This window comes from Dipodomys merriami, unplaced genomic scaffold, assembly GCF_024711535.1.
Source record: "Dipodomys merriami isolate MVZ:Mamm:240054 unplaced genomic scaffold, mDipMer1.0.p SCAF_38, whole genome shotgun sequence".
In the NCBI taxonomy this organism is placed as follows: domain Eukaryota; kingdom Metazoa; phylum Chordata; class Mammalia; order Rodentia; family Heteromyidae; genus Dipodomys; species Dipodomys merriami.
This window is the reverse complement of record NW_027205381.1, coordinates 5152192-5179754: the sequence shown is the minus strand read 5'-3', so window position 1 is coordinate 5179754 and position 27563 is coordinate 5152192. Positions and strand designations below refer to the sequence as shown.

At 36.8% G+C, this 27563-nt stretch overlaps 1 protein-coding gene across 3 annotated transcripts in view; it reads left to right on the top strand.

The window, feature by feature from the left end:
- The window catches only part of Map3k2 (mitogen-activated protein kinase kinase kinase 2), a 72633-nt gene extending 45070 nt beyond the window's left edge, over positions 1-27563 (top strand). For all 3 annotated transcript variants that reach the window (XM_069989450.1, XM_069989451.1, XM_069989452.1), the window contains 10 exons: positions 1043-1173; positions 2489-2568; positions 3904-3971; positions 4115-4207; positions 5305-5511; positions 9124-9272; positions 9587-9718; positions 12021-12150; positions 16980-17157; positions 18507-27563. In XM_069989450.1, coding sequence (XP_069845551.1) covers positions 1043-1173; positions 2489-2568; positions 3904-3971; positions 4115-4207; positions 5305-5511; positions 9124-9272; positions 9587-9718; positions 12021-12150; positions 16980-17157; positions 18507-18732 — 1394 coding nt within the window. In that variant the 3' untranslated portion in view covers positions 18733-27563. The remainder of the gene's footprint in view (positions 1-1042; positions 1174-2488; positions 2569-3903; positions 3972-4114; positions 4208-5304; positions 5512-9123; positions 9273-9586; positions 9719-12020; positions 12151-16979; positions 17158-18506) is intronic.

The following is a 27563-nucleotide window of genomic DNA, read 5'->3' as shown; positions in this document are numbered from 1 at the left end:
ATGATAATTTGGTAATGGCTAGACAGCTGGTGAATAATTGGAACTGGGACTGAAGCTATGCTCTGATTTCCACAACCCTATATTCTTTCACTGTATCATGATGCTGCCTCAAATTTATGTTAAAAGTTAACAAGGGGCCGAGTATTGGTGGCTTATACCTGTAATCCTACCTTAGGAAGCTGACATCTAAGGATCACAGTTCAAAGACAGCCTGGGCATGAAACTCTTTTTCTCTAATTAACCAAAAAGTTGAGTACAGCTGAAGTGGTAGTTGCTAACCTTGAGCAAAAAAGCCCACAGATAGAGCCTAGGCCCTAAATTCAAGCCCCAGGACTGGCACACATACAGAGAAAAGAAAGAGCTGGCAGGGGTTTCAATTCTAAATGCCTTTGTATAACTACTTAAAATATTTTAAAATATTTTTGTTTTTTAAAAAAGTTAGCAAGGAGCCGGGCGCTGGTGGCTCACGCCTGTAATCTTAGCTACTCAGGAGGCTGAGATCTGAGGATCGCGGTTCAAAGCCAGCTCAGGCAGGAGAGACCGTGAGACTCCTATCTCCAATAAACCACCAGAAAACCGGAAGTGGCGCAGTAGCTCAAGTGGTAGAGCGCTCACCTTGAGCTGAAGAGCTGAGGGACAGCGCCCAGGCCCAGAGTTCAAGCCCCATGGCCGACAAAAAAAACCCAAAAAACTAGCAAGGTATAAGTTATCTCTGCAAGTTCAGGTGCAATTACATTTATCTCAGATTCTGTAGTATATCAGCACCCATGAGGAAGTTGTCAGCAGTCAGAAGAACATACTACCTAATGCATAAAAATTAATATTCTAGTGAATATTATAGTAGTTACAGTAGGGTGAGAGTTTAGAAAGGTTATAAAAGCATTTGATGTTTTATGAATATACATGTTCTGATACATTTTAATAAGTATGTTTTTGTTTGCTAAAATAATTTTTATGTAGCTCCTAAATGTTGTCTGTTAAAACAATTGATTTCCTTGCTATTGATAAAATTGCTTTAAAATCATAATTTCTTTCTTTTGAGGTTCCACTAGTAGAGATAGAAGTTCCCCTCCCCCAGGATACATTCCAGATGAATTACACCAGGTTGCCCGGAATGGGTCATTCACTAGCATCAACAGTGAAGGAGAGTTCATTCCAGAGAGCATGGACCAAGTAAGCCAATGTTGGATGCTGGTTTTTCATTTTGTCTGAAGGTTATTGGTTGGGGCCAGTGTGATTTGGAAAGTACTTTGAGGGTGTGTGTATGTGTGTGTGTATGTACATGTGTGTATATATGTGTACACACGTGTGTGCTTTACCTCTTTTCCAATCCCATGTCTTTAAAGTGAAAAATGTTTTAAAAAATTGAAATATGTCTATGAATTTGCATGTGCCTTTATATATTGATGAATAAAGATAACTCTTGAAATAAGGCAGCTTATATTACTAATCCATAAATGAAACATTTGTTTTATAATTCTAGGATTAACTAGTATTCAGATTTTTTTTTAATGAACATCTGAAAGATAGGGTAAAATTATAAATATTTAGTTTATTTAACTCAGTTTTGTGAAATGTCTGTAACATTTTAAAAGAATACTTCAAAGATGAGGGAGAACAACGGAAGGGGTAATATTGATCGAGATGCATAACCTGACTTCTGGAATTGAAACCCTTTTGTACAACTACTTAATAAAAATGGATATATTTAAAGTGTAATTATCATTTTTATGAAGCTCTGTTTTTAGTTCCTTAACATTGCATTGGGTGCTTGCACTACTGCAGTGGTCACTGCATAGTCTTGGTTTGGTGGAGCCACGGTTCACTTTCAGTAAGCAAAATTATATGAAATATTTTAGCTTTCATTTTAATAGAATATAGAGATGGTATATTTTTCTCTTAGGAACCTTTGGAGCCATGGCTTGCCAAATGTTTGAAAATAAGTGCAATACTATTGAGTGTGGAGTTCTTCTGGAGTATTAAAACTGTTGTACAGTTGTGAGGCTGTACAACTCAGTATATCAAGAGTCATTGAATTTTACTAAATTGTGCACTTGAAATGGGTAATTTTGCCAAGCTAGTGGCTCACACCTGTAATCCTAGCTACTCAGGAGGTTGACATCTGAAGGTAGTGGCTGGAAGCCAACCTGAGCACAAAAGTCTCTGAGACTTCATCTCTAACTAAATGTTGAGTTAAATGCAGGCCTGGAGATGTGGCTCAAGTGGTAGAACACCAGCCAAGTAAGTGCCCGGCCCCGATCTCAAACTTTAGTACTTCTAAGAAACAAAACAGAAAACTCCCACATATTTTGGAGGGGGAGTACTGCCCCTCTCCCCCCAAAAAAATTTAAAAATATCAAAATAATTTCTTTTTTTGGAGGATTTTAAATTCTAAGTAGTTGTACAGAGGAGTCAGTAAAATAATTTCTTTTGAAGAATGTTTTAGTTATATCAGATGGAATCATGGTGGAACTGTTTGTTTTCCTAGATGCTGGATCCATTATCTTTAAGCAGCCCTGAAAATTCTGGCTCAGGAAGTTGTCCATCACTTGATAGTCCTTTGGATGGGTAATGTGGACTGTAGTTTTGGGTTTTAGTACATATGTGTAAATACACATGTATAGAACATGTAAAATCATTAGTAACTATTTCAGTCTACATACAGAAAATGTAGTTAATTGATACTTGTTTATGCTGTTGGCAAATGAAGTTTTTTGTAGTGAAGGTAAATCTTTTAACTCGTACCTTTATTAGTTGAAATGTATGTACTTACACAATTTTGAGCATTTGATCATAGTACTTTTGGCATTTCTGCTTGCCAAAAATCATGTAGTTGAAGGCAAGTGAAAACCTAGAATTTCTGTATATTCACTTTTAAAACTACTTGTAAAACTTACCATATTTTTTATGTTTGGCTTGGAGATTTTTTTTAGTTATTTTACCTGTTCAAAATTACTTTCAGGAACTGGGAAGGTGGCTTAATGGTAGAGTGCTTGCCTAGCATGCATAAAGCCCTGGGTTTGATTCCTTAGTACTATATACACAGAAAAAGCCAGAAGTGGTGCTGTGGCTCAAATGATAGAGTGTTAGCCTTAAGCAAACGAAGCTGAAGACAGTGCCCAGGCACTGAGTTCAAGCCCTAGGACTGGCAAAAAAAAATTACTTTCATTCTAGCACCATATTAAAAATAACTTACATTTTTGGTAATTGTTGCCCAAATTACTGGTTGACATTTTAAAAATATAAGTGCTTGTGTGAAATAAGTTGCATCTGTGAATTTTTGTCACAAGTATGCGCTCTCTTGGTCTCAGTAGAACATTGTTCTCTTGGTATTCACCCTGTGTTGGACAGGGTTAGTATTAAAATCATCACCTATTTATTCTCTTCTGGGATTGTTTTATGAACATAGTATTATAAAAATATAACACTACTGTTTAGGAATTTACATTTATTTTTCTTTTATCTAAATGAAATTTTATCTGTGTCAGTAGACAGTTAAGCATTTCTAGGATATAGTAACAAAAAAGCTATATATTTAGTACTTGATGTTTGGAGTAACTTGTTTGGAACATTTGACTTAGAAACATTTGATGAATTAGGAATTATGTCCATTGTATAGATGCTGTCCACTCTCTAGATGCAGAAATAGTTAACAGCTTGAACTGAAACAGGATTTTCCAAATACTCGTGATTCCAAAATATATCATTCTTACCAAAATTCAAAAAGCTAATTTAAAAAGCCAACCTTTTGTATATAGGTACCAAATAAGGTTTAAAGTTTCTTTTTTTAAGAGTGAATTTCTTATATGCACACACACGTGTGTACACATACAGATATTGCTTAAATTTTTTCACATGCTTTATTTACATACTTTCTCTTAATGTTTCATTTTCTATTTATAGAGAGAGCTATCCAAAATCACGAATGCCTAGGGCACAGAGCTACCCAGATAATCATCAGGAGTTTTCAGGTTAGAGTACAAATTCTACATTTTAAATATTCATATTTTGACTGAGGAGGAGACTTTTGTAAAATCAAATAAGCATTTGTAAATGTGCTTTTTTTATTACAGTATTTGACTTTTTTTGATAACCTTATTATATGTCTTAACAGACTATGATAACCCTATCTTTGAGAAATTTGGAAAAGGAGGAACATATCCAAGAAGGTATCATGTTTCATATCATCATCAAGAGTATAATGATGGTGAGTCTCTGATGGTTAGACCTGAATAACGATTCAGCATTCTCAAATATAATTAATATAAAAACTTAATCTCATATGTATGATACCATTAGAAATAATTTGTTTTTGAATTCCTTCATTTTCTGATCTTAAAAACCTTGGGAAGGACCGAAGGCTTGGTTCAAGTGGTAAAGTACCTGTGTAGCAAGAATGAGACCTTAATTGAAACCTCAATGCCACCAAGAAAAAGAACAAAAATAAAAAGAGTTTTGAGGAAATTGAGTCATAATCAAATTTATTTTATTTTTTATGTCAGTATATAAAACTTGTCTGTCCTTTACAGTATTGTAAAAATAATACTACTTAGAAAGTTACAGCTTAATGTTGAAATTTACACTTGCATTGTGCCCTTGAGGAAAAACATTTGCAGTCAGTGTGTAGGCCAGTGGCTCATGTCTATAATGCTAGATACTCAGGAGGGCAGGGATTAGGAAGATCTCCTTTTAAGGGCAGCCCAGACAAAAAAAGGTAGCTAGACTTTATCTCAGTCAGTAAATGAACTGAGATTGGTGGCGTGGGCATGTCATTCCAACTACATGGGAAGAAGCCTAAATAGAAGAATTGTGGTACAGGTTGGCCTGGGCATAAATATGAGACCTATTTGGAAAATAGCTAAGATGAAAAGGACTGGGGGATATGGCTCATGTGTGGTAGAGTACCTGTCTAACAAGGAATAGCCTTGAGTTCAGACACCAGGAAAAAAAAAATGCTACCTATAAACATCTCTATTTTTGTTTTATATTATTCTTAAACTATTGGAAATGAGAATAAAGTATTTTTCTTCATTTTTTAAAATCTAGTTATGAAGGTCTTCTGTGGTTTTCATTTGGACTTTGTGTGTATGTTGTGTGTGTGTGTGTGTGTGTGTGTGTGTGTGTGTGTGTGTATGCGCGCGGTGTGCGTGCATGCATGAATACACATTCTAGTGTTTCCTCCATAGTCATTTCAGTATGTTAGCCTATAGGACACATTTCTGTTTCCTAGGTTACAAAATTTAAGTATTTTAATATACAGCATATTAGTAAAAGGAGTAAACTAATTGTTTTTTCGTTTTGTAGGTCGTAAAACCTTTCCAAGAGCTAGAAGGACCCAGGGCACCACCTTCCGGTCTCCTGTGAGTTTCAGTCCTACTGATCACTCCTTAAGCACTAGTAGTGGCAGCAGTATCTTTACCCCAGAGTATGATGACAGTCGAATAAGAAGAAGGGGAAGTGACATAGACAATCCTACTTTGACTGTAATGGACATCAGCCCACCTAGCCGTTGTAAGTAATAGAAATGTCATAATGAAATATGTACAAAACCTTTATAGAACTTTATAATACTAAAATAACGAGTTCTTAGAGTGAAACCAACTCCTCAAAAGAGGTGATGATGGTATTTCTAAAGGTGGCTGGAATATCAAGTGTATATATGGTGTCACTGCTAATTACTACTAACTAGTTATTCTCCATTCTGTTCCACATATGCTTGTTGAATATTGAGAAATAATTATAGTATATTGTTTAATCTAAATTTTAAGTGTGGTTGAAGTTGTTCACTCACTAGCTAAGGAGGTGATGTGTGCAAGTGACCATGACATACTCTGAATGTGGGGAGGAACTTTGTTACTGACATTGGGGGTATCTTATTTGAAATTGTAGGACTAGTAGTAGTAACTAAGGCCAGATTGCAGAGTATTTGGACTTTGTCACAATGCCTTGAGAGATTAATGCTTGGAACTTTGTTGCAACAAACTTTGAATAATAGGAATTCCTCCCTTTTGTGCTGATGTGTCATTCTTCTACATATGTATTCCACACTATTCTTGCTATTCTTTTGCTTTAGACAGCTGTCTATTAAGTTGATTGAAAATAAGAAAGGAAATCTTTCGTTTTTATTAACTAATGTAGATCCAAGATTTAGTGAGATATTAAATTAATTTTGCATAGAGAGTTGCATTTAACCTTTGTTACAAGTCTACTGACAATAAGTTATTTGGTTTTTGTTTGAAAATACAGTTCACCTGACAGATATAAATATAACCCCCCTGTATATCACCTCTATAATCACAATAAATTTTAAAAAGAAAATATATTTATTCATTTTTGAAAGATATTTTTTTTTGTTTTTTTTTTGGGGGGGTCCGGTCGTGGGGCCTGAACTCTGGGCCTGGGCTCTGTCCCTCAGCTCTTCAGCTCAAGGCTAGCGCTCTACCACTTAAGCCACAGCGCCACTTCCGGCTTTTTTCTTTCTGCTTATGTGGTGCTGAGGAATCGAACCCAGGGCCTCGAGCATGCAAGGCAAGCGCTCTACCACTGAAGCCACCTTCCCAGCCCCGAAAGATATATTTTTTAGTATAGAATTTTCTACATACATTCTCTTCAAAAAACACTTTATTGTTGTTTTAAGATAGTTTTGTTATATTGCCCAAGTTGGCCTTGAACTTACTATATAGCCTAGTCTAGCCTTGAACTATGATCCTTCTGTATCTAACTCCCAAGTGGACTAGAATCATAAGCATCTACTACTATGCCTAGCCTTAATTTAAGTACTTTAAAGTTATCACTCATCACTGTCTTCTGGTTTATGTGCTTTCAGAGAAGAGCTCTACTTTTAGTCTTCCCTTCATTCTTCCGTATATAATGTGCTCTTTTTTCCACTTCTGGTAGCTTTTAGGATTTTGATTCCTAACAGTTTGGATATAACTTGTCTTGAGTGTATTTGTGTGCAAATTCTCAATAGATGTTTCCTGAGTTTGTTATATCTATAGTTACGAAAAATTCCTAGTCATTATCTGTTCAAATATTTCTTCTTCCCCATTCACTTTAGCATTCCAGGTACTGGTACCATGAACTCTTTTACATCTTTGTCAGTTCTTCTCCGCTCACACTTTGGGAAATTTCTTATGTCTGTTTTCAGGTTCATTGATTATTTTCTCAGCCTTGCTAAGATTAATGATCTATTCATGAACTATTATTGAAGGACTCTTCATCCCTCCCTCCCTCCCTCCCTCCCTCCCTCCCTCCCTCCCTCCCTCCCTCCCTTCCTTCTTTCCTTCCTTCCTTCCTTCCTTCCTTCCTTCCTTCCTTCCTTCCTTCCTTCCTTCCTTCCTCATTCCAATTTGAACTTGACTTTGCATACTTTGTTTGTTTGGCTGCTTGAGCCATGCTGCAGCCCTATTTCTTTGTTTTCAATTTCAGTTTTTCTTTTCATTTGACTTTGTGCTGCAGTTTTTATGCATGTTGTCTACCTTTCTCTAAGAACCTTTAACATCATAATCAGGTTAGTCTTAAGTCTGGTTATGTTGTTGCGTTCACCCCGTTGCTTTTACTTTGTTTGCTGTTTTGTGTCTTCTGATATTATATTGAACTTCTGACATCTGGATCAGGATAATGGAGACTAAGGTAAACAAACTTTATGCCTGGACTAGACAGCTCCTCTGTCTACTTCTTAGTTGAGTTGGGTTTGAATTTTGTTGTTGCTGTGGTTCCTGTGTGCTGTGGATTTCAAATTCCTTGTTTCCAATAGCAGTTTTCTTAATGTTCCTGCTGTATCCTTGCTTTTGGCCTTTATTGTATGCTTGTACTCATTCTCTATGACCTTACCCCTCCTTCTGCAGTAACTTGATTGCTGTTATTTATTAGCCTAGGATTTGGGAAAGGGAAAAATAAAAGGTTCAGTGCTGACATGTCCAGCTTCAGTTTGGGGCAGTTTCCATTTTCTCAGTCTTCTGAGTCAGTAGGCTTGCTTTCTGGTCCTGCCCATCTTTTAGGAATCTAGGAAAACTCCAATAGTCAGGTCCCAGAGGTTTCCACTCTTGCTGCTTCTCAGTATATATTTTTTAATTCCTCTTTCCTGTTCCCCTTATCTGGAGTTAAAATTTCTGCAGAAATTAAAGGCTTTCATTCATAGGGTAGAAGGAAGGGAGGGGTTCATACCTTTCCCTTAGCAGTGGGCCCTTTCATTCTCTACGTTCAACCACCACATCAAACTGTCTGTAGTCTCCATTCCTGTAAGTGTATGGAAGGACGTTCACTGTAAAGACTTAGAGTGAGTGTGAACTAAGCCCTGAATTGTTCATGGTTGAGCTGAATTTTCCTTTCCTATCATTCACTGTAAGTCTTTCTCTGTGTTCTGCCTTGATTGAGCCAGAGCTTGTATTCTGGTTCTTCTTGGAAAGTGATCATTTACTTTAGATTTTAGCTACTTACATGTCCTGCAATATCAGTTATTCCAACAAGTTCAATAAAGGTTTTAATTTTGTAGACTGCCGAAATTTCTCGTTTTAGGATGGGAGTAGTGCTCTTTCCATCAGTAAAGATTACCATTTGTGCATTTTATATTCATTAGCATCTTAGATTGAGTGAAAAATGCTGTCACATTTTTACTAAGAAAAAGAAAAGCTTGGGGTAAAAAAAGTCAAAGAAATAAAAAACTTAACTTGAGCTTAGAATTCTTTCTTTCTTTCTTTCTTTCTTTTTTTTTGGGTCCGGTCATGGGGCCTGAACTCTGGGCTTGGACACTGTCTCTCAGCTCTTCAGCTCAAGGCTAGCGCTCTATCACTTGAGCCACAGCGCCACTTCTGTTTTTTTTTTTTTCTTTTTGCTTAAGTGGTGCTGAGGAATGGAACCCAGGGCCTCATGCATGCAAGGCAAGTGCTCTACTACCACTGAGCCACCTTCCCAGCCACGAGTTTAGAATTCTTAGACGATTCACTAAAGAGAAAACTTTTGAAAGATGGAGACTATTATGAATTTTGATAGTCAAGATTTCCTTTTGTGTTCAAGAATGAAGTGAATGCAGATCTTTATTCATATGCCATCTGACTTTTCCACTTTAAGAAACTGTTCTTTTTTTATTTTTAATTCTCATTTGCTAAGAAACTTCTTTTTCAGCACCTCGAGCTCCAACCAACTGGAGATTGGGAAAACTGCTTGGTCAAGGAGCCTTTGGCAGGGTCTATCTCTGTTATGATGTTGATACAGGAAGAGAATTGGCTGTTAAGCAAGTTCAGTTTGACCCTGATAGCCCTGAAACCAGCAAGGTAAAATTCCACAGACTACTTTGTCACATTTATAAGAAGCATTTTTACTAGATGCAGGGAGAGTAATATAATTTGATTAGATGTTTGTCTGTTTTGTGCTTTGGATATTTCTGTTTTAATACTTTATGATTTAGAGTTGTTTTAGCATATCTATAAGAAGTGTGTGTTTTTTTAAAGTACTGGTTAGACAGTAGGATGTTCTTTGGGCAGTCATCATTTCAGAATGAAATCAATTCAGTAATGAAGTAGGAATGTTTTGTTTTTACTAACAGTATTGTAAAGACTTTTAACAGTGAGTACTGTCTGTCTTTCAGGAAGTAAATGCACTTGAGTGTGAAATTCAGTTGTTGAAAAACTTGCTGCATGAGCGAATTGTTCAGTATTATGGCTGTCTGAGGGATCCCCAGGAAAAAACACTTTCCATCTTTATGGAATATATGCCAGGGGTGAGTTCATCCATCTTTTTGAAAATAACCATTCACTGTAAAAGTCACTTCAGTTTTAAAACTTTGACCCTAGCTAATGATACTTTGGAAGAGTTTTAAACTATAATTGGGTAGTATTTTTTATTCTCTTCATGTATCTATATTTTTAAACTCATCAAGTATATGAAGATAGACTACAGACATCATAGCAATTCATCATCAGATTTCCTGAATGCTCTAAAAATATCCATTGTAAGCCAGGTGCTGGTATCTCACACACATCTATAATCCTAGCTACTCAAGAGGCTAAGAGCTGAGGATCATGGTTTAAAGCCAGCCTGGGCAGAAAAGTCTTATCTTCAGTTAAGCACAAAAAGCCAGAAGTAGAGCTGTGGCTCAAGTGGTAGAGCACAAAAGTAGCTTTGAGCACAAAGGTTCAGGGACAGCACGTAGGCCCAGAGTTCAAGCCCCAGAACCAGCAAAAAGAAACAATAAAAAGTTATACACACACACCATTATAGCTGATTTTGCAAATCAGGTTTCAGTCTAGGACTGAATATCACATTTAATTCTTATGTCTTTGAGTTCTCTTTTTATCTGTAACAGTCCATTTTCATGATATAGTCTGAGATAGTACTGGGCCTGGTGGTATAAGCCTATAATACCAGCACTTGGGGGGTGAGGTGAGACAATCAGGAGAAGGCCAACTTGAACTACATAGCAAATTCAATTCTAGTCTGGTTTGTGTAGCAAGACAGCCTCAGAAAAAAAATCAAAGGGTTGGGAGGAAGAAAGAAAGGGAAAGGAGGGGAGGGTACAAAGAGGAAGGAAGGAAGGGGATAAGGAAGGATGAAAAGAAGGAAAGAATGAATTTCAGTGTGCGTGGGGTACCCTGCTTATGAAAGTAGAGAAAATTGGTTCATGGTATAAATTTTTCTAAACAAAATGACAGTGTGTTCTGTATGTTATAAGCATGCTGGAGATGTGTTCTGTATTCTGGAAATGTGCCCTGGGCTGTAATGCTTGCTTGTTTGCTTGATTTCCTTCCTTTCTTCCCCTTCCTTCCTTCCTTCCTTCCTTCCTTCCTTCCTTCCTTCCTTCCTTCCTTCCTTCCTTCCTTCCTTCCCTCCTTCCCTCCTTCCTTCCCTCCTTCCTTCCTTCCTTCCTTCCCTCCTTCCTTCCTTCCTTCCTTCCTTCATTCCTTCCTTCCTTCCTTCCTTCCTTCCTTCCTTCCTTCCTTCCCTCCTTCCCTCCTTCCCTCCTTCCCTCCTTCCCTCCTTCCCTCCTTCCTTCCTTCCTTCCCTCCTTCCCTCCTTCCCTCCTTCCCTCCTTCCTTCCTTCCTTCCTTCCTTCCTTCCTTCCTTCCTTCGTTCCTTCCTTCCTTCCTTGTCGGTTGTAGGGCTTGAACTCTGGGTCTAGGCGCTGTCCCTAAGCTCTTCAGCTCAAGGTGAAGAGGGCTCTACCACTTGAGCCCCAGTGCCACTTCCAGTTTTCTGGTGGTTAATTGGAGATAAGAGTCTCATGGACATTCCTGCCCAGGCTGGCTTTGAACCACGATCTTCAGATCTCAGCCTTCTGAGTAGCTAGGATTACAGGTGTGAGCCACTGGCACCTGGCACTTTAAAAAAAAAAAAAGTTAGCATAGTAGTATGTTGTAAACAGGTATGAGAAATGTAAAAATGAAATCCTCCTCTACTTAACGAATATAAGCAAGTAAATGCAAGAGAGACAGAGACAGAACACAGAGAGAGACAGAGAATCAGAGAGACAAGCATTCTTATAATTTAATAGCAAGTGTTGTAGGTCTTTATGATGGAGTTCTGTGTAGAAAGTATAGGGGTGCAATTTGAACTTACTGTAGATGAATACCTGATGGTAATGCTCTTAACCCTTCTTAGTGTCACAAAAGCAGCAGTGAACTTTTCTTATCACCATAAATAATAGTTTAGAGTGATGCTATCGTTACTCAGTGGCGTTCTTTATCCCTTCCTTTATCATTTCAGACATCTTGTTTATAGTATAAGTTGCTTTTCAAGTTTTTCTTTTGTAAAACAAATTGGAATATGTGTTAAATGCTCCAAAAATATTGAAGCCTATGACTTAATAAACTTGAAGAAATTTTCTCTATACAAGTGATCTAAATGAAGAATAACTTTATACATTTGTATTACTGTTATCAGTGATTGAAAAATAAAGGAATATTAATGTCTTTTATGAAAAATTCCTGCTTTCCAACTGTAGTTACAAACTTGGACTCTCTTAAAATAAAAATTTAATAGATTTGGTTTTAAATCACATTTGTTACTGTTTTCTTTTATCCTAGGGTTCAATTAAGGACCAATTAAAGGCATATGGCGCTCTTACTGAGAATGTGACTAGAAAATATACCCGTCAGATTCTAGAGGGTGTTTATTATTTGCACAGTAATATGATTGTCCATAGAGATATCAAAGGTGAGTAAACAAGTACTTTTTACTTTTTTTAGTTTTTTTCCTTTCTCCTTTGCCCTTCCTCTTTCCCCTTCTTGCTTCTCCTTCCCCTCTCTCCTTCCCTCCTCTCCCCCTTTCTCATTATTCCCTTCCTCATCCTTCTTTTGCTCTTGCCTCCCTTTTTTGCTTGCTTGCTTTCTCTCCCTCCCTCCTTCCCTCCCTCCCTCCCTGCCTCCCTCCCTCCCTCCCTCCCTTCCTTCTTTCCTTCCTTCCTTCCTCCTTCCTTCCTTCCTTCCTTCCTTCCTTCCTTCCTTCCTTCCTTCCTTCCTTCCTTCCTTCGGATGGGACCTAGGACCCTTGGACATGCTCGGCAAGTGCTCAACTATTGTACTAAATTACTCTCTCAATTCCTTATTTTCTGGTCCTGGGACTTTTAGGGCTCTATTGCTAAACTTTTGTGCTCAAGGCTATAGCTCTACTACTTGAGCCATACCTCTACTTCTGGCTATTTTGATCATTTATTAGAGATAAGAGTTTTGTGGACTTTCTTGTCTGGGCTGGCTTTGAACCATAATCCTCAGACCTCAGCCTGCTGAGTAGCTAGGATTACAGGTGTGAGCCACCTGTGCCCAGCTAGCTTATTCTTAAATGAGAATGGTAATAGTATCCCTGTTAGAGGGTTGTTATAAGGTCTAAGTGAACTAATGCATGAAACATGCTTAAAGCAGTAACTGATACCTAGAAGCACTCAAAAGCTTGCTACTTTTGAGTGGATTTTGTTATCTAGGAAAGAGAGAGAGAATGCAAAGAACCCTAAACTTGGGGCTCACGCCTATAATCCTAGTTACTCAGGAGGCTGAGATCTGAGGATCATGGTTCAAAGCCAACCCGGGCAGGAAACTCTGTGATACTCTTATCTCCAATAAACCACTAGAAAACTGAAAGTAGTTCTGTGGCTCAAGAGGTAGAGTGCTTGCTTTGAGCCGAAGGGACAGCGCCCAGGCCCAGAATTCAAGCTCCACGGCCGACAAAAAAAAAAAAAAAGAGAGAGAGAGAGAGAGAGAAAACCTCAGACTTAATTTTTGTGTATTCTGATGTGGTTAAAGTTACGTGTGTGTGTACGTGTGTGTGTGTGTGTGTGTGTGTGTGTGTGTGTGTGTGTGTGTGTGTCATGGGGCTTGAAGTCTGGACCTGGGCACTGTCAAGCTCCACGGCCGACAAAAAAAAAAAAAAAGAGAGAAAGAGAGAGAACCTCAGACTTAATTTTTGTGTATTCTGATGTGGTTAAAGTTACGTGTGTGTGTGTGTGTGTGTGTGTGTGTGTGTGTGTGTGTGTGTGTGTGTGTGTGTGTGTGTGTGTGTGTGTGTGTGTGTGTGTGTGTGTGTGTGTGTGTGTGTGTGTGTGTGTGTGTGTGTGTGTGTGTGTGTCATGGGGCTTGAAGTCTGGACCTGGGCACTGTCACTCAGCTCTTCAGCTCAAGGCTAGCACTCTACCACTTCTGAGTTTCTGAGTGGTTTATTGGAGATAAGAGTCTCATGGACTTTGCTGACTGGGCTAGCTTTGAACGGTCCTCAGATCTCAGCCTCCCGAGTAGCTAGGATTACAAGTGTGAGCCACCGGGTGTCTGGCTCTGACGTTACTTTTTAATTTAATAAACTTCAGCTGTTTTTCAGGGACAAGTTACGTGAGTAAATGTATGAAGTAAAAACCCAGTAAAACCTGTCTTATAGGGCTGGGAAGGTGGCTCATTGGTAGAGCGCTTGCCTTGCATGCATGAGGCCGTGGGTTCGATTCCTCAGCACCACATAAGCAAATAGCAAAAACCCGGAAGTGACGCTGGGGCTCAAGTGGTAGGGCGCTAGCCTTGAGCTGAAGAGCTGAGGGACAGCGCCCAGGCCCAAAGTTCAGGCCCCACTACCGGACCCAAAAAAACCCCAAAAAACAACAAAAAAAAACTGCCTTGTAGATCATTGTAGTCCCAGGTGGGAAGGTCAGGAGGCTAGCTTGAGCCCAAGAGATTAAAGTTAAATCTAGAGACCACATCTCAATAAAAGGAACAAAAACAGATTCAAAAGGCAAGAAGAATGAAGGCAGACAACCTTAACAGACCTGATCAACTTTAATGAAGGTCAAAGAGGGACACCAGAATGATCTAAGGAGAGTCAAGAGACATGAGGCTTTAATGGGGCAGGTTAAATATTTCAGAGATGGTTGCTTTTATTTTATGACGGAGTTTATTCATTTAATTTATATTTCTTTCCATTTATCTTTCTTTCCTTTGGGCTTAAACTTAGAGCTTTAGGCTTGCTACACAGGCACTTTGCCACATAAGCCTTCCTCTTAGCTCTTTTTGCTGCTAATTTTTTTTAAGATAGGGTCTCTCTTGTTTGTTTTTGCAGGTCAGCCTAGACCATGATCCTCCTTCTGTGCCTCTTGCATAGCTGGGATGACAGCTGTATACCACCATAGTCAGTTCTTTTTTTTTTTTTTTTTTTAAGATGAAGTCTCACTAGTTTTTTGCCTGGCTTGCTTGAATCATAATTCTCTCAATTTCTGCCTCCTGAGATTGCAGTCATGAACCATTGTGCCTGGCCCAGGGTAATTTAAGCAGTCAAGTAGCAATGTTGTAGAGAAGATTAATGGTACTGGGGCTCATTAGGCTTAAAATATGCAGAGAATAATCCTAGACTAGAGAGAGGCTTTGGAGAACCATCAGTGATAAAGCTGACCAGAAACTGACCAGAAGCTTATGATAGTGATGGAGAGTCTGCATTCTGTCCAATATAATATAGATTTTCTCCACTCCTCATCCTCCTAAATAGATGATTAAAAAACATACACCCTAAAGAAAGGGTCAATAGGGCTGGGAAGGTGGCTCAGTGGTAGAGCGCTTGCCTTGCATGCTTGAGGCCCTGGGTTCGATTCCCCAGCACCACATAAGCAAAAAGAAAAAAGCCGGAAGGGGCGCTGTGGCTCAGGTGGTAGAGCACTAGCCTTGAGCTGAAGAGCTGAAGGACAGCACCCAGGCCCAGAGTTCAGGCCCACTACCATAACAAAAAAAAAAAAAAAAAAGAAAGGGTCAATAGTAGGAGCATAGCTAGAGTTGTAATGTGCTTGCATCATATGTGAAAGGCCCTGGATTCAATCCTCAGTACTGTGAAAATGTGAAGAGGGAACATGGTGGTGCATGCTTACAATAAAAGCTCTCGATAGACTGAGGCAAGATATCACAAGTTGAGGCCCACCTGGCTATATGGTTTATGAGACCTTATATCAGTACTCCCCCAAATGGCGAGGTCATCCAAAAGAAGAAAAGTCTGGGAAACAGTCACACCTAAGAGAAACTTAAGGAAACATAATAACTAAATGTAGTATGGGATCCTGGTAACTTAGGGAAAACTTAGTAACTCTGAACAAAAGATGTGGATTTTGGTTATTAATAGGGTATCAATATTAGTTTATTCTTAAGAATGTGTCTTACCTATGATGGTACTGATGATACTAGATGATAATAGGGGATATGTAAGTGTATGGGTAGGAACTCTGTCATAGCTTCACAATAATTTTATAAGTATAAAACTATCTAAAAGTTTATGAAAGGAAAAGCATTTAAAATTGAAATTGAGGGGTAAAATTATGCAAAAACATAGGGGATAAATATAGGCAAAACAGAATGTTAAGAAAAATTTAGGGACTGGGACTGTGGCTTAGGTGGTAGAGTGCTTGCTTGGCCTGCATGAGGAGCCCTGGGTTCTACTTCTCAGTACCATTCAAGTGGTGTGGCTCAAGTGGTAGAGTGCTATCCTTGAGCAAAGGAAGCTCAGGGACAGTGCCAGGCTCTGAGTTCAAGCCCCAGGACTGGTGCACATGTGCACGTGCACGCACACACACACACACACACACACACAAACACACACACAAAAGATAAGGTGTAGGTTCTATAGCAGGAGTATTAGGGGAAAGGATGGATTCAAAAGGTGAGAAAAATGAAGGCAGACAAAGATACCAACCTCAACAGACCAGATCAACTTTAATGAAGGTTGAAAAGGGACACCAGAGTGATCTGAAGAGAGTCAGAGGACAGGAAGCAAAATGGGGAAAGGGGTGGAAGAACTTTAAGTAGTGTCATGGGTGGAGGTAGGGTCATAGTTAAGTAGCTGGAGGGTTCAAAGAGTTTCAAGAGTTTATGATATAGGCCTGGTCCCAGGAGCCTATTGTTTGAGCAAGTCCCCTGCTCTACCAAATGTGGCCTGCTTCCCACCTAGGGAATGGGAAAGTGGATTTCCACTTTTAGATTATGGGCTGGAGAATTTTGGGAAGGTGGGGTGGTGAGTAGTCAGTGGGCCAAGCTATAGCAGCAACATTAAATTATAAGAACAAAGCAGATTCCCATCAGGGAGAAATACTGTAAGTTTTGATTCTGAAAGTCCCCCTCAGTTCCTGAGGAGAAGCTGGCTTCTGAGGGAAATTATCTTCAGCTTTGTGCTTCTTGCTTTATGACCAAGAAACACAGGGGCCATGAGCCTGCTGAGGTTTTCTTGGGGCTTCACTGAGTTCTTTCATCTTTGTCTGTGCCACCCCTACCTGTTCTCCCACTCCCACTCCTTCTCACTAAGCAAACCTTAACCTTTAGGTGTTCAGCTTGCAGCTGAACACAGTGTTCACATAGCAGGTCTGTAAGGATCACCCACTATGTAATTTGCTGCCTGCCAGGGCTTGCTGGAGGAGGAAGAGCAACCTAACTTGGGGGACAAAGATGCTAAGCAATCCTCTGCCATGGTTCTTTTATACTCTTTTATATATTTCAGAATGGCAGTGACATTAATGAAATGGGGCTATTTCTTATTTTTAGGCGCAAATATCCTGCGAGATTCAACAGGTAATGTCAAACTAGGAGATTTTGGGGCCAGCAAACGACTTCAGACCATCTGTCTCTCAGGCACAGGAATGAAGTCTGTCACAGGCACTCCATACTGGATGAGCCCTGAAGTCATCAGTGGAGAAGGCTATGGCAGAAAAGCTGATATCTGGTAGGTTTGGATGAGTTTGCCTGAAAATTTATCTGCTTTCCTAGTACGTTTGAAATTACCAAGCCAGATTTTAAATTATTTTTTATACTTTGGAAGTAAAAAGTACAAATTGTAAATATCAGCATTTTCTTTTCACATTGTTCTTTATTCTTATTATATTCTTTTTATTATCTTTTAGTAGTTTTACAAAGGGCTTTCAATTTAGCATGTTGGTTTATGAATATAATACATCTTCATCATTATCATCCTTTCCCTCATTCTCCCCATCTCTCCTAAGTCCACCCATCTCCTCAAATTTAAGAACCATTTCTATTATGGCTTGTTGGAGCTTATAATTAATGAAATACTTCGTCTTTGAATCTATTTTCTCTTTTTCAAGAAGAATTTTGTCTTATGCATAAGAAAACTGTCTTGTCCTAAAAACTTAAAAGTAATCTTCACTGTCAAGTATCTTAAATTTATTTAATGATTAATTGCTTAATAGTTCTAAGATAGGTATAAAATGACTGTTTCCTACTTCCTACCCAGGGGAAATTTTAATAGGTATTTTAGGTACCTGAAGGCAAATAGTTTCTAATACTGTATTTTTTATAAGATGAGGTTAGAAAATTGTATTAAAAGTATGAGTAATTTCTTTGTCTATTTTTGTTGTGATGATAATTGTATGTTTTACTGAATTTGGGAGGTACACTAGGAATGGAACCCTGTGTTATCTAACACATGCTAGGTAAGAGCCATGCTAGGTATACCACTGAGGTATATACCTCCAGCCCTTTGTTGATTTTTTTAAATTTAAATTTTAGTTTGTAGACCTAGTCTGTCTTTTCTAGCTGACTTGGATCACACAGTTTAGCCTCAATCTCAAGAACCTCCTTCTTCAGCCTCCTTAGGACTGAGATTCTAGTTACATGCCACCATGCCCAGCTACTGATTATACATATTTCAATTACAGTTTTCTGCAATTACAACCTTAAAAAACTGGTAACCACTTAAAAAAGCTTTAATTTTCTTTTTTTTTGGGGGGGGGGGTCCCAGTCCTGGGATTTGAACTAAGGGCCTGGGCACTGTCCCTGAGCTTCTTTTGCTCAAGACTAACACTCTATCATTTGAACCACAGTACTATTTCTGGCTTCCTGTTTATGTAGTACTGAGGAATCAAACCCAGGGTTACATGCATGTTAGGCAAGCACTCTACTACTAAACCACATTCCTAGTTCCAAAAGTTTAAACCTTAAATCAAGTCATATAAATTTATGTGGACTTTATTCTTATTTCTCATTTTTCTGGTTAACTAGCTTTCTTTTCTCATTGTTACCACTTATGTAATGTATTATTTGTTTCTTTTTTAGGAGTGTAGCATGTACTGTGGTAGAAATGCTAACTGAAAAGCCACCTTGGGCTGAATTTGAAGCAATGGCTGCCATCTTTAAGATTGCCACTCAGCCAACAAACCCAAAGTTGCCACCTCATGTCTCAGACTATACTCGAGACTTCCTCAAAAGGATTTTTGTAGAGGCCAAATTGAGACCATCAGCTGATGAACTCCTGCGGCACATGTTTGTGCATTATCACTAGCAACCAGCCTGCTGTGCCTGTACCCAGTTCCCATCCTGTTCGTTCACCTTCTCTCTGACTGCACTTTTCTTTCATTAAAAAAAAGAGAGAGAGATGGGGGGGGAAGACAAGAGGGAAAGTATTTCTCTTGATTATTGGTTAAATTTGTTTAATAATAATAGTAATCTAAATTTTATATTTAATCTTTTTTCTCCTTAGAAGAACTTGAAGCTTTTAATTTTTATAATGTACTGATGTGGTTCAGAAAGACAAAGCACTTTAGTACATATTCACTCTTTTTAGAATAAACAAATCATTCGGAGTATATAGTTGGTAGTCTTTCCATGCATCACTTATTCTATTGGTGGTGACAAGGAGACATGGTCAACAAGGATAAGAAAATAATGTACAATTTGTAGTTTTTAGTGATAATTTAAAGTAGATCCTCATTTGTAGGTTTGAACCCTAAATTTGAGTTAGGGTAGGTACTCAACTTAAAGAATACAGGTTTTTTTCTTACATCTGTATTCTTTAGATCCTAACCTCTGTCTACCAAGCTTTTTGCTCAGTAGGACTCTTGATAGAAGATATGAATCTCTAAGAAGTATGTTAATTTGTCAACCAGTATAATAAGCAAATACACTATAATAGATCCATGTTACTGGAATCTTTAGACTTTGAGGGCTAGCTTTCTGCTAAAAAATACCAAGACAATAATACTTTATTTGTAAACAGATAGGGGAAGTCATTGAGTATAACCAACTAAAAGATTGTTTTCATTAAATATATGAACAGTTACCACATTTGCCAAGTAAATAGAAATGATAAATGACAGAACCAAGTATTTAGTATATATTAAACTATGTTCTTGAGGGGAAGTCCCAAAATTAAGGAATTGAGAAATAATAAAAATCATGTATATGGTCTTCTTATTGCCAGTCACTGATTTCCTGTAGGTAATGGTCTTTAGAAACTAAAAGTTCAGCCTTAAGTATCCTTATGTTAAAACCAGTGTCTTGAGATAAAAACCTTTGTTCTCAGGATCAGAGAATACTAAAATGTGTCTGAAAAACAGATATGTAAAGCACCGAGGGTGTCAGTGGCTTGGGGTAATTTTACTTCCTTTGTTATTTGGCAATACCTGGAGCCATTTTTTGTGTGTCACAATTGAGAAGATACTACTGGCATCTAGTGGTAGAGGCCAGGATGCTGCTAAAGTAGATGCCATTACGCTGGATAGCATCCCCAAATTCTTCTGCCCCAAATGTCAAAAAGTGCCTAGACTGAGAAATCCTGATATAGATGCAAGTCCACGCTATAAATTGAAAGCAGGTATTTGCAGAAATGCAAATATCAGAGAGAAATATGTACAATAAAATGAGGGTTCATAAGAAGAAATACTACTACTTTAAGTTAGGAGTGAAAGATCTCAGCAAATAGAATTCACTTCCTTACTAACTATAGATTATACCGAAATCAGCTCTTCCATTCTAGAAACAAAATGAGTTTGAATATCAAGCCTTTAAAAAACTCAGTATCAGCGTATATTCTTTCCTTAAAAGTCTGTTCATAATTATGGGCAAAAGAAGCGCCTATCAAAGCAAATTGTTTACTACCAGCAAGAAGGTTAATACACTGCTGGGTACTTGCAGTATAAAGTATGCACTGAGGACAAGGATATTAAATGGAAAGAGACAGCTGGGAAAGATCCCATGATCTCTAATGAAATTGTGCTGCTACAAAAGATGAGGATAAGTCATTTGGCCATTGAAGATTTTTCAGCATATTAAAGCAAATGCTAAGTACTTCATTTTTAAAGGTCTAGAAATAATCATCTTCCCAGAGGATTTCAATATGATTCCTTTCATGGATCCCTAAGAAAACTGAGGTGTTATTTTCGGCCACAAGGTATGTTTATTTATCAATTCTTTGAAGTTAGGTAGATCTTGGTTTAATTCATCAAGGTCCTTCCTGTCATTTCCCTGCAAGAATATTTGAAATTCCATTAACTGTTCTGAAAGTCAAAGCACAAAATTAACACTTATACTCTGAAAAATCAAAGGAAGCAGCTTGCAAAAAAAAAAAAAAAGAATTAGGTGCCTCTAACCTTGGTAAATAAGCTAGCTGCCTAATCTTAGCTAGAAATATGGTCTCCACATGTGTCGATTTATTACAGTTTTCTTATCTTTGATTAATGATGACATCTTTTGTACTTGAGGAAGATCATGGTATCTGGACCAGTGGATTTTTCCCTCATTTCTTTGTATTATGTGGTTTTGATTCCCTTTGGCTCATTTTTGGTCAGGATAAACAGCAGTACAGAATCTGAGGCAAATGTTCTTCAAAGATAAATCTAGGGAGACTGTGAAACTCAGAGCAGAATTGTTGGCTTTTTTTCAGTCTCCTTTTTCTAAATGCGATAGAAAATGATGGCACCTAAAAAAAAAACTAACACTGTTACAAAATACCTTTGCTTTATAAGAAAAATGTTAGCTATGGGAAAATAATGTTCTTTATGTAAAGACTTAAAATAGACTAATAGTTTACAGGCATATTATATAGAATATGATGTGAATTTATTTCAGACAACTTATAAAGGTACCAAAAACTACAATGAAAGTACATACATATATATATATATATATATATATATATATATAAAACTCCTGGAACAGAAAAACTTGAAATTGTGGTAGGGGGAGTAAAAGACCAAAAGTACATTTTAAAAAGAGACTTTAGAAAAACTGTTATCAGAAGAAATTAAATATTACACTCCATTGTTTTCTTCTTTCTAATAATGGTATGTATCGACAAAACTAAATTTGAACTTTGAAAGTAACTTTAAATGTATTTTGGTTTTTTTTTTTTTTTAATGTATAACTGATTCTTCTATACTGTAATGTTTCTTTGCAAAGGCTGGAAAATGGCCAGACTGCTGACTTTGTGCCTTTCAAATGCATTCTGCTTTGACAGTAGCAGATGTTTTGGTGCTGGAGAAGATTCACTAGCAGTCTTCTATGTGCTTTTCAGGAAATACCTTCCTACTTAGGCCTTGAGCGATTCAGGCACATGACTTAGGATTGGACCAAATATAAGATCTGTCTCATTGCAAAAAAAGTGAGTTGAATGAAATGACTAAAAATATTACAATGACAGATAGAAATTTTGATGAGTTAGTAATTCCTTAAAATATATTTAAAGGTTTGAGGTTAGAGGTGTGGCTCAGTTGGTAGAGTGCTACCCAGTGAATGACAACATCCAGCACAGACTTCAAATCCTGGTCAAATCTTTATATATGTGTGTGTGTGTGTGTGTATATATATATACATATACATATAAAGGTACACTGAGACTACCGGGGGGAAAAAAGGTACACTGACTTTGAAATTTTCAGAGTGAACTGTCTTGAAGTTTTTCAGCATTTTTTGCTTATTTACAAACATCTCTAGCTTAAAAAATGACTAAAACTATTGCCTTAGGAAGTTTTATAAGGCACCCTTACATAATGTGTTTGAGATTGACTATTAATGCAAATGCTGAAATATAATAGAGAAACTGAAACTTGGATATCAGATAAATTGAATTGGTTTTTATTTGAGACTTATTACTAATACAGACCACATAAAAAAAGGTGAAAGTGCTTCTTGAGAGTAGCATTCTGCTACTATATTCTGACACAGGGCAGGTCTGAGGTATTCCAGAGGTGGAGTTATTAGATGTTTATAATATACTTTGCATATTATAAAATTTGTAAAATCACTAAGAACATCAAATCAAATCAAATCTGAATAGTTCTTCAGGATACCCAAGCCAGATGCAGACTCTTTGGCCATGGCAGGGTTTTGTGCCAACGATTTCATTTGAGTTTTAGGAACCAGTAGCTCAATTTAAAATCCTCTGGTGCCAATCAACTATATAAATTTATTCATCTTTTTTAAAAGTGTGAATCATTTTCATTTCCTTATACAGTAATTGCAGCTTGCAACATTAGATGGTATATTAACATCTTTAAGAGGTCACAGTTTAGGAGGAGGAACACAGGCAAATGGAGTTATTTTATAGTATACCCTCAGAGTTCAGCACTGATGTTTAAAAGAATTATAGATTTTTTTGAAGTAAGAAAGCAGTTTGGAGTAATCATTGACTGTTATAAACTGAAAAGTCATTAATAACAGAGATTAGAAGTATCCCCAAGTTGGAGGGGACCCCCCCCCACTACAGATCAGATGACTGTCTCTCAGGATCCTATCTTACCATAAAATGCAGCCTCTGCTCAAAAAGTCCCAGAGATAGGGAGCATCTATCCATAACACAGTGTTACTTTTTTTCTTTTGAAGAAAATGTTTTCTTTTGGTTTAAAATATAGAAATATATTTGATTGAAACTGAACTCTATAGACCATATTGTTTTTATCATTAAGCTTGGCATTTGTTTAACTGTAACGTTCATATTCACTTGAATTTTAAGATTGGTTAAATGTTAATGGAAAGCAGTTTGTTAATTTTTAGTAGTGCCTTTTTCTCTGTATGCCTTAATTTTATTTTATATTACTAATTCAAGTTACCCAACAAAATGAAGATTTTTCCAAAATCAGTAGACTTCAAGAGGTCATTTGGCCTTAGACTATGTATTGGTCCTTAATGCCTGCTTACTTCCTCCTACCCTTTTCTACCTCCTTTTTTTTTTTTTTAAGTGTTAGGAGGGAAACATTAGCAGTTGTCTGTGATAGTCTGTAGTTTCTACTAGACATAAATCCCTAAAGTAAGCATAGAAAGAGGTATTCTCATTCTAAAGAGATAAGTTATTTTCTGGATTGATGACTTGATTTTTTATTGGCATTGTCCAAGTTCTTTGTAATATTGTGGTTCAGTTGGGATTTCAATAGCCCAGCTGAAGTGGTGATTTTTGCCCTAAATTGGTCATGTAAATTATTTACAGCTGATGAGGCAATGATGTAGGGCCGTAAGCAGGAAATCCAGAGATAGCTAATTCAAATCCTTAGAATTATTAAAATTTTAATCCTTAACATTTTGGCTAATGCTGTAGCTTACTCTTCTATAAAGTGTGTGTGTGTGTGTGTGTGTGTGTGTGTGTGTGTGTGTGTGTGTGTGTGTGTGTGTGTGTGTGTGTGTGTGTGTGTGTGTGTGTGTTGGTATTTGGGGTAGGTATGTGTAAGAACAAAAGGAAGAAAAGTTTGGATGTTCAATTAGATCAGTCTCTGTTCTTGTAAGAACAGCTCAAAAATGTATGACCTACTGACAATAGGATGAAAGTAATCATTCTTAAGTCGGTTTTCCATAATTAGCTAGTACAAATGATTATCTAATAAAGGTATTTATTATAAATTGCCAAGTTCTTGGTTGTTAAAAATAGACTAAAGCTCAATTTGTGTGTTTATGTGTAGAATAATGAGCTTTCATGTACTAAATAGAAAGTAACTGTAGTTCTTTATAAACTTTTTGGAATAGTATTTCTGTCAGATATCTGGACAAGTTTTCTTAGCTTACTAAGTATTCAGAAAGAAATTATCTTGTATGTCTTCTTTGGTTGGCTAGCAAGGGTGTGCTGTGGAGCCCTCTTTCTTCATAGCTGTCTTTGGCATTGCTTTGACTTCTGCCATGGTCTGGACTAGATGCCCTAATAGGTTTGGGAAGTATGAGGCTAGGTATCTTTCTCTTCTCACCTTTCAGAGCTGTAGATGGTAACGGAGCTCTTGAGAGCCCAGAAATGTCTTTTCTCAGAGATAGTAAGGGTGATCAGGGTTGGACTTCAGGAAAGTGAGGGAAGAATCATACTTGTAATAAGGAAGATAAATAGTCTGTAATCTCTATACAGTCACATATATAATTCTTCATGTTTTTAATTGTCAAGTTATATGGTATTTTGTTAATAACATCAAAAGAATTAAACCACTGACTCCTTTCAGTCAGTCCCTCTGCCTGATGACGTCTTAATTGCATCATAATCTGTATTATCAGAATCACTTTAAACCAAAGCTTTTATATTCCCTGCACACATAGCCAAAATGAGTTCCCTGTTACATATGCCCACTTGTGAGCTAATAGATAACAAATGACAAAACAGGTACTAGTAGAATTTGTCTCCCAGTCTTTCCTTCAAGGAGAGGACAGGTGCTCAGTGTTTGCATTTAGACATGCAGAATTTACTCCAACAATTTAGGAGCTTTATAGACTACAAACTTTAGCGTGTACACGTGCCAATCTTGTTAGCGTCACTTCACCATAGATGCATGTAGATATGTATTGTCTGATGCCTCAGATTGGTGGCGTGTTTTCTTCCTAGTGTCTTAACATTTATGAGCTTGTGTTTGTTTGACTTGAGGGGCATTTCAGCAGTTCTGTGAAAAAAAAGTTATGGACTGATGTCTGCTTTGTGCCATAGATATTCAGAGCATAAGGAAGTTTCTGCTCTTTAATGTATGCGTAGAATTTGTCTTTAGTTAAGAATTTCTGAACCTCCTAATGCCAGTTGAGAAAAGTTTATGATTATCCTGTAAAGCACTTTTGTGTTGACTTATTTATATTTTTTTAGAACTTCGTTTTTAAAACCAAATGTAACTAGTGATAATTTTAGCATTAGCATTACATGGAGGGAAGAGATGAGTAGTTACATCTTAAACTCTTCTAGATACTTAGACTCTAAAAGGGATTTATATTTTCTCATTTTTCCAAAGACTTCTACCTAGAATAAAGAGAAAAGGACTTAGTGGAAACATTTGAGCTGGGATGGCTAGGGTCAGAAGAAGGTGGGCCAAACCCTTGCAGTATACCCTTTTCAATTAAACAAGTACAGTATCTAGGGATAAGAGGACTTATTTAAACACAATAAATTGTTTTAATACAATCTTAAGTAAAAGGTTTACATTTTTTTCTATCACTGTTCGTTTTAAAATTTGCTACCCTGCATTCTGAAATATTATATAAGAGTTACTACCAAAAATACTTTTGATGTGTGACATCTCTTACATTTCACATGGTTCTTTTTATTCACTGTAAATAAAAGTAAATGGATAAATTTAAAATAAACTTAATTGTTGCATATTATGAGTATCAATTTGTAAATTTACCCTTTGACTTAATGTACATTTTTTTAATGTAGCCATTAAATTCTCTATATTTAACCTATTGGTTTCTCTCAGTAAATGTTTTTAATCTCAGTTAAATGGGCAGTTTATAATTATGTACAAAGATTTTGTTTCCTATCAAGGTTGACTTTTTGCACATTTTTAGAAGTGTTTTATTTGTACACTGATTTATACTCTGACCAATAATTGTTGAGTGTATGAGCTCATGAATGGGTGCATTGAACTACTGTCTGTGTCTCTTAAGTTTGAATTTTCAAGATATGTCCATCAGTTACTGCACTGCCATAACTGACTCTTGCTTTTACAGAGTATACCTACCTGTCTGTGGTTCTGTCTTTGTTAGAGAACTCAGAGTTCAACATTACTTTCTTTCTTTTTTTTTTTTTAAACTGTATTCTAAAATCCACTACTAAGTTGAAAGTATTCTTTGTATCTCTGTATCAGGGGATGTGTGTTTGTGTGACGATGTCTTTTTATGTCTGTATGTAGATGTATATATCCCCCAAAAATTCTTACCTTCATTTCATTTCTACATTTTTATGAACTTGTTTTATAAGGGTACTATTTAGTTAGGATAATTACGTATATATAAAGGTTTTCTGAGAGATGATTTACTATATGAATATATTTTCAGCTGGCTGATCAAAATATTTTTTTAATTTTTTTTAACCATTCAAGATGTATTTGTATTTCCAGATTAAATACACATTTTACTTAAAGTTCAATTAGAACATACTTGCAAGAAAAAGCATTGAACTCTCTTTGACACTTCTATGAAAAAAAATAAGAGAAAAAATAAGCAGTAGTAAACATATACTGTGTCCACTAACATGGCCTTTGAATTCTCAGAGCTATGAAAAAATGTCAGAAACTAAATTGGTTTGAAGAGATGTCAAAAATTGTTATATCTCCAGTTGCCCAGTTGCTGTAGGCCTGACCTATAAACATTTTCTTTATCCTACTCCAGAAGATTTATCTTTTTGCTTATCCCTTAGCAAGGCTAGACTGGATTTATAAACAATACATTGACATATTATGATTCTCTGTAACTGACTATAAAATTGGGTTAGAAATGTCCAAATATATATTGTTATAACTTTAATTTTTACACTGTAGTGTATGTTTTAAGTAACTGGCAGAAAAAGAATTGGAAATTCGTTTTCCAATTTGACAATGTTATTGTATTTTTTAAAAGTTTGTTTTTAATATGCAGTACCACATAAAATTACTTGTATTCGGAAAAAAGTCCACTGATGCAGTTGAATGTCACTGTGCTTAGTATGTTCAAAGGAACCCATGTGATTGGAAAATAACCAGAATCCAGATACAATGTGAGATGTGCCACATTTCATGCACATTTTGAGTTTGTATTGTTCCTTCAAAATTGTGCTTGTAAAGATGTATAGAATTCCTGAGTTTTATAATTTCTGTGTATCTACTTGCTTTTTTTTCTTGGTAAATAGCTTTTTAAAAAATCTAATATAAAAGAAACCAGGTTTATATTTTGTTAGTGACCAACGATTTGTTTCTATGGAAATTTGTATATTGTTGGCACATGTCTTTTGTTTAGACTATCATGCATGAAGGCCTGCAATAAAATAAAATGAAAATTGCTTTTTCTTACATGTTCATTTTTTGAAAAGATTGTGGTGCAAAGGCATACTTAAGTAACCTTCTGGACTATGGAATGGATATAAATGAATGGCACTTTGAGTGTTAATAAAGCTAATATTTATTTCCACTGTTA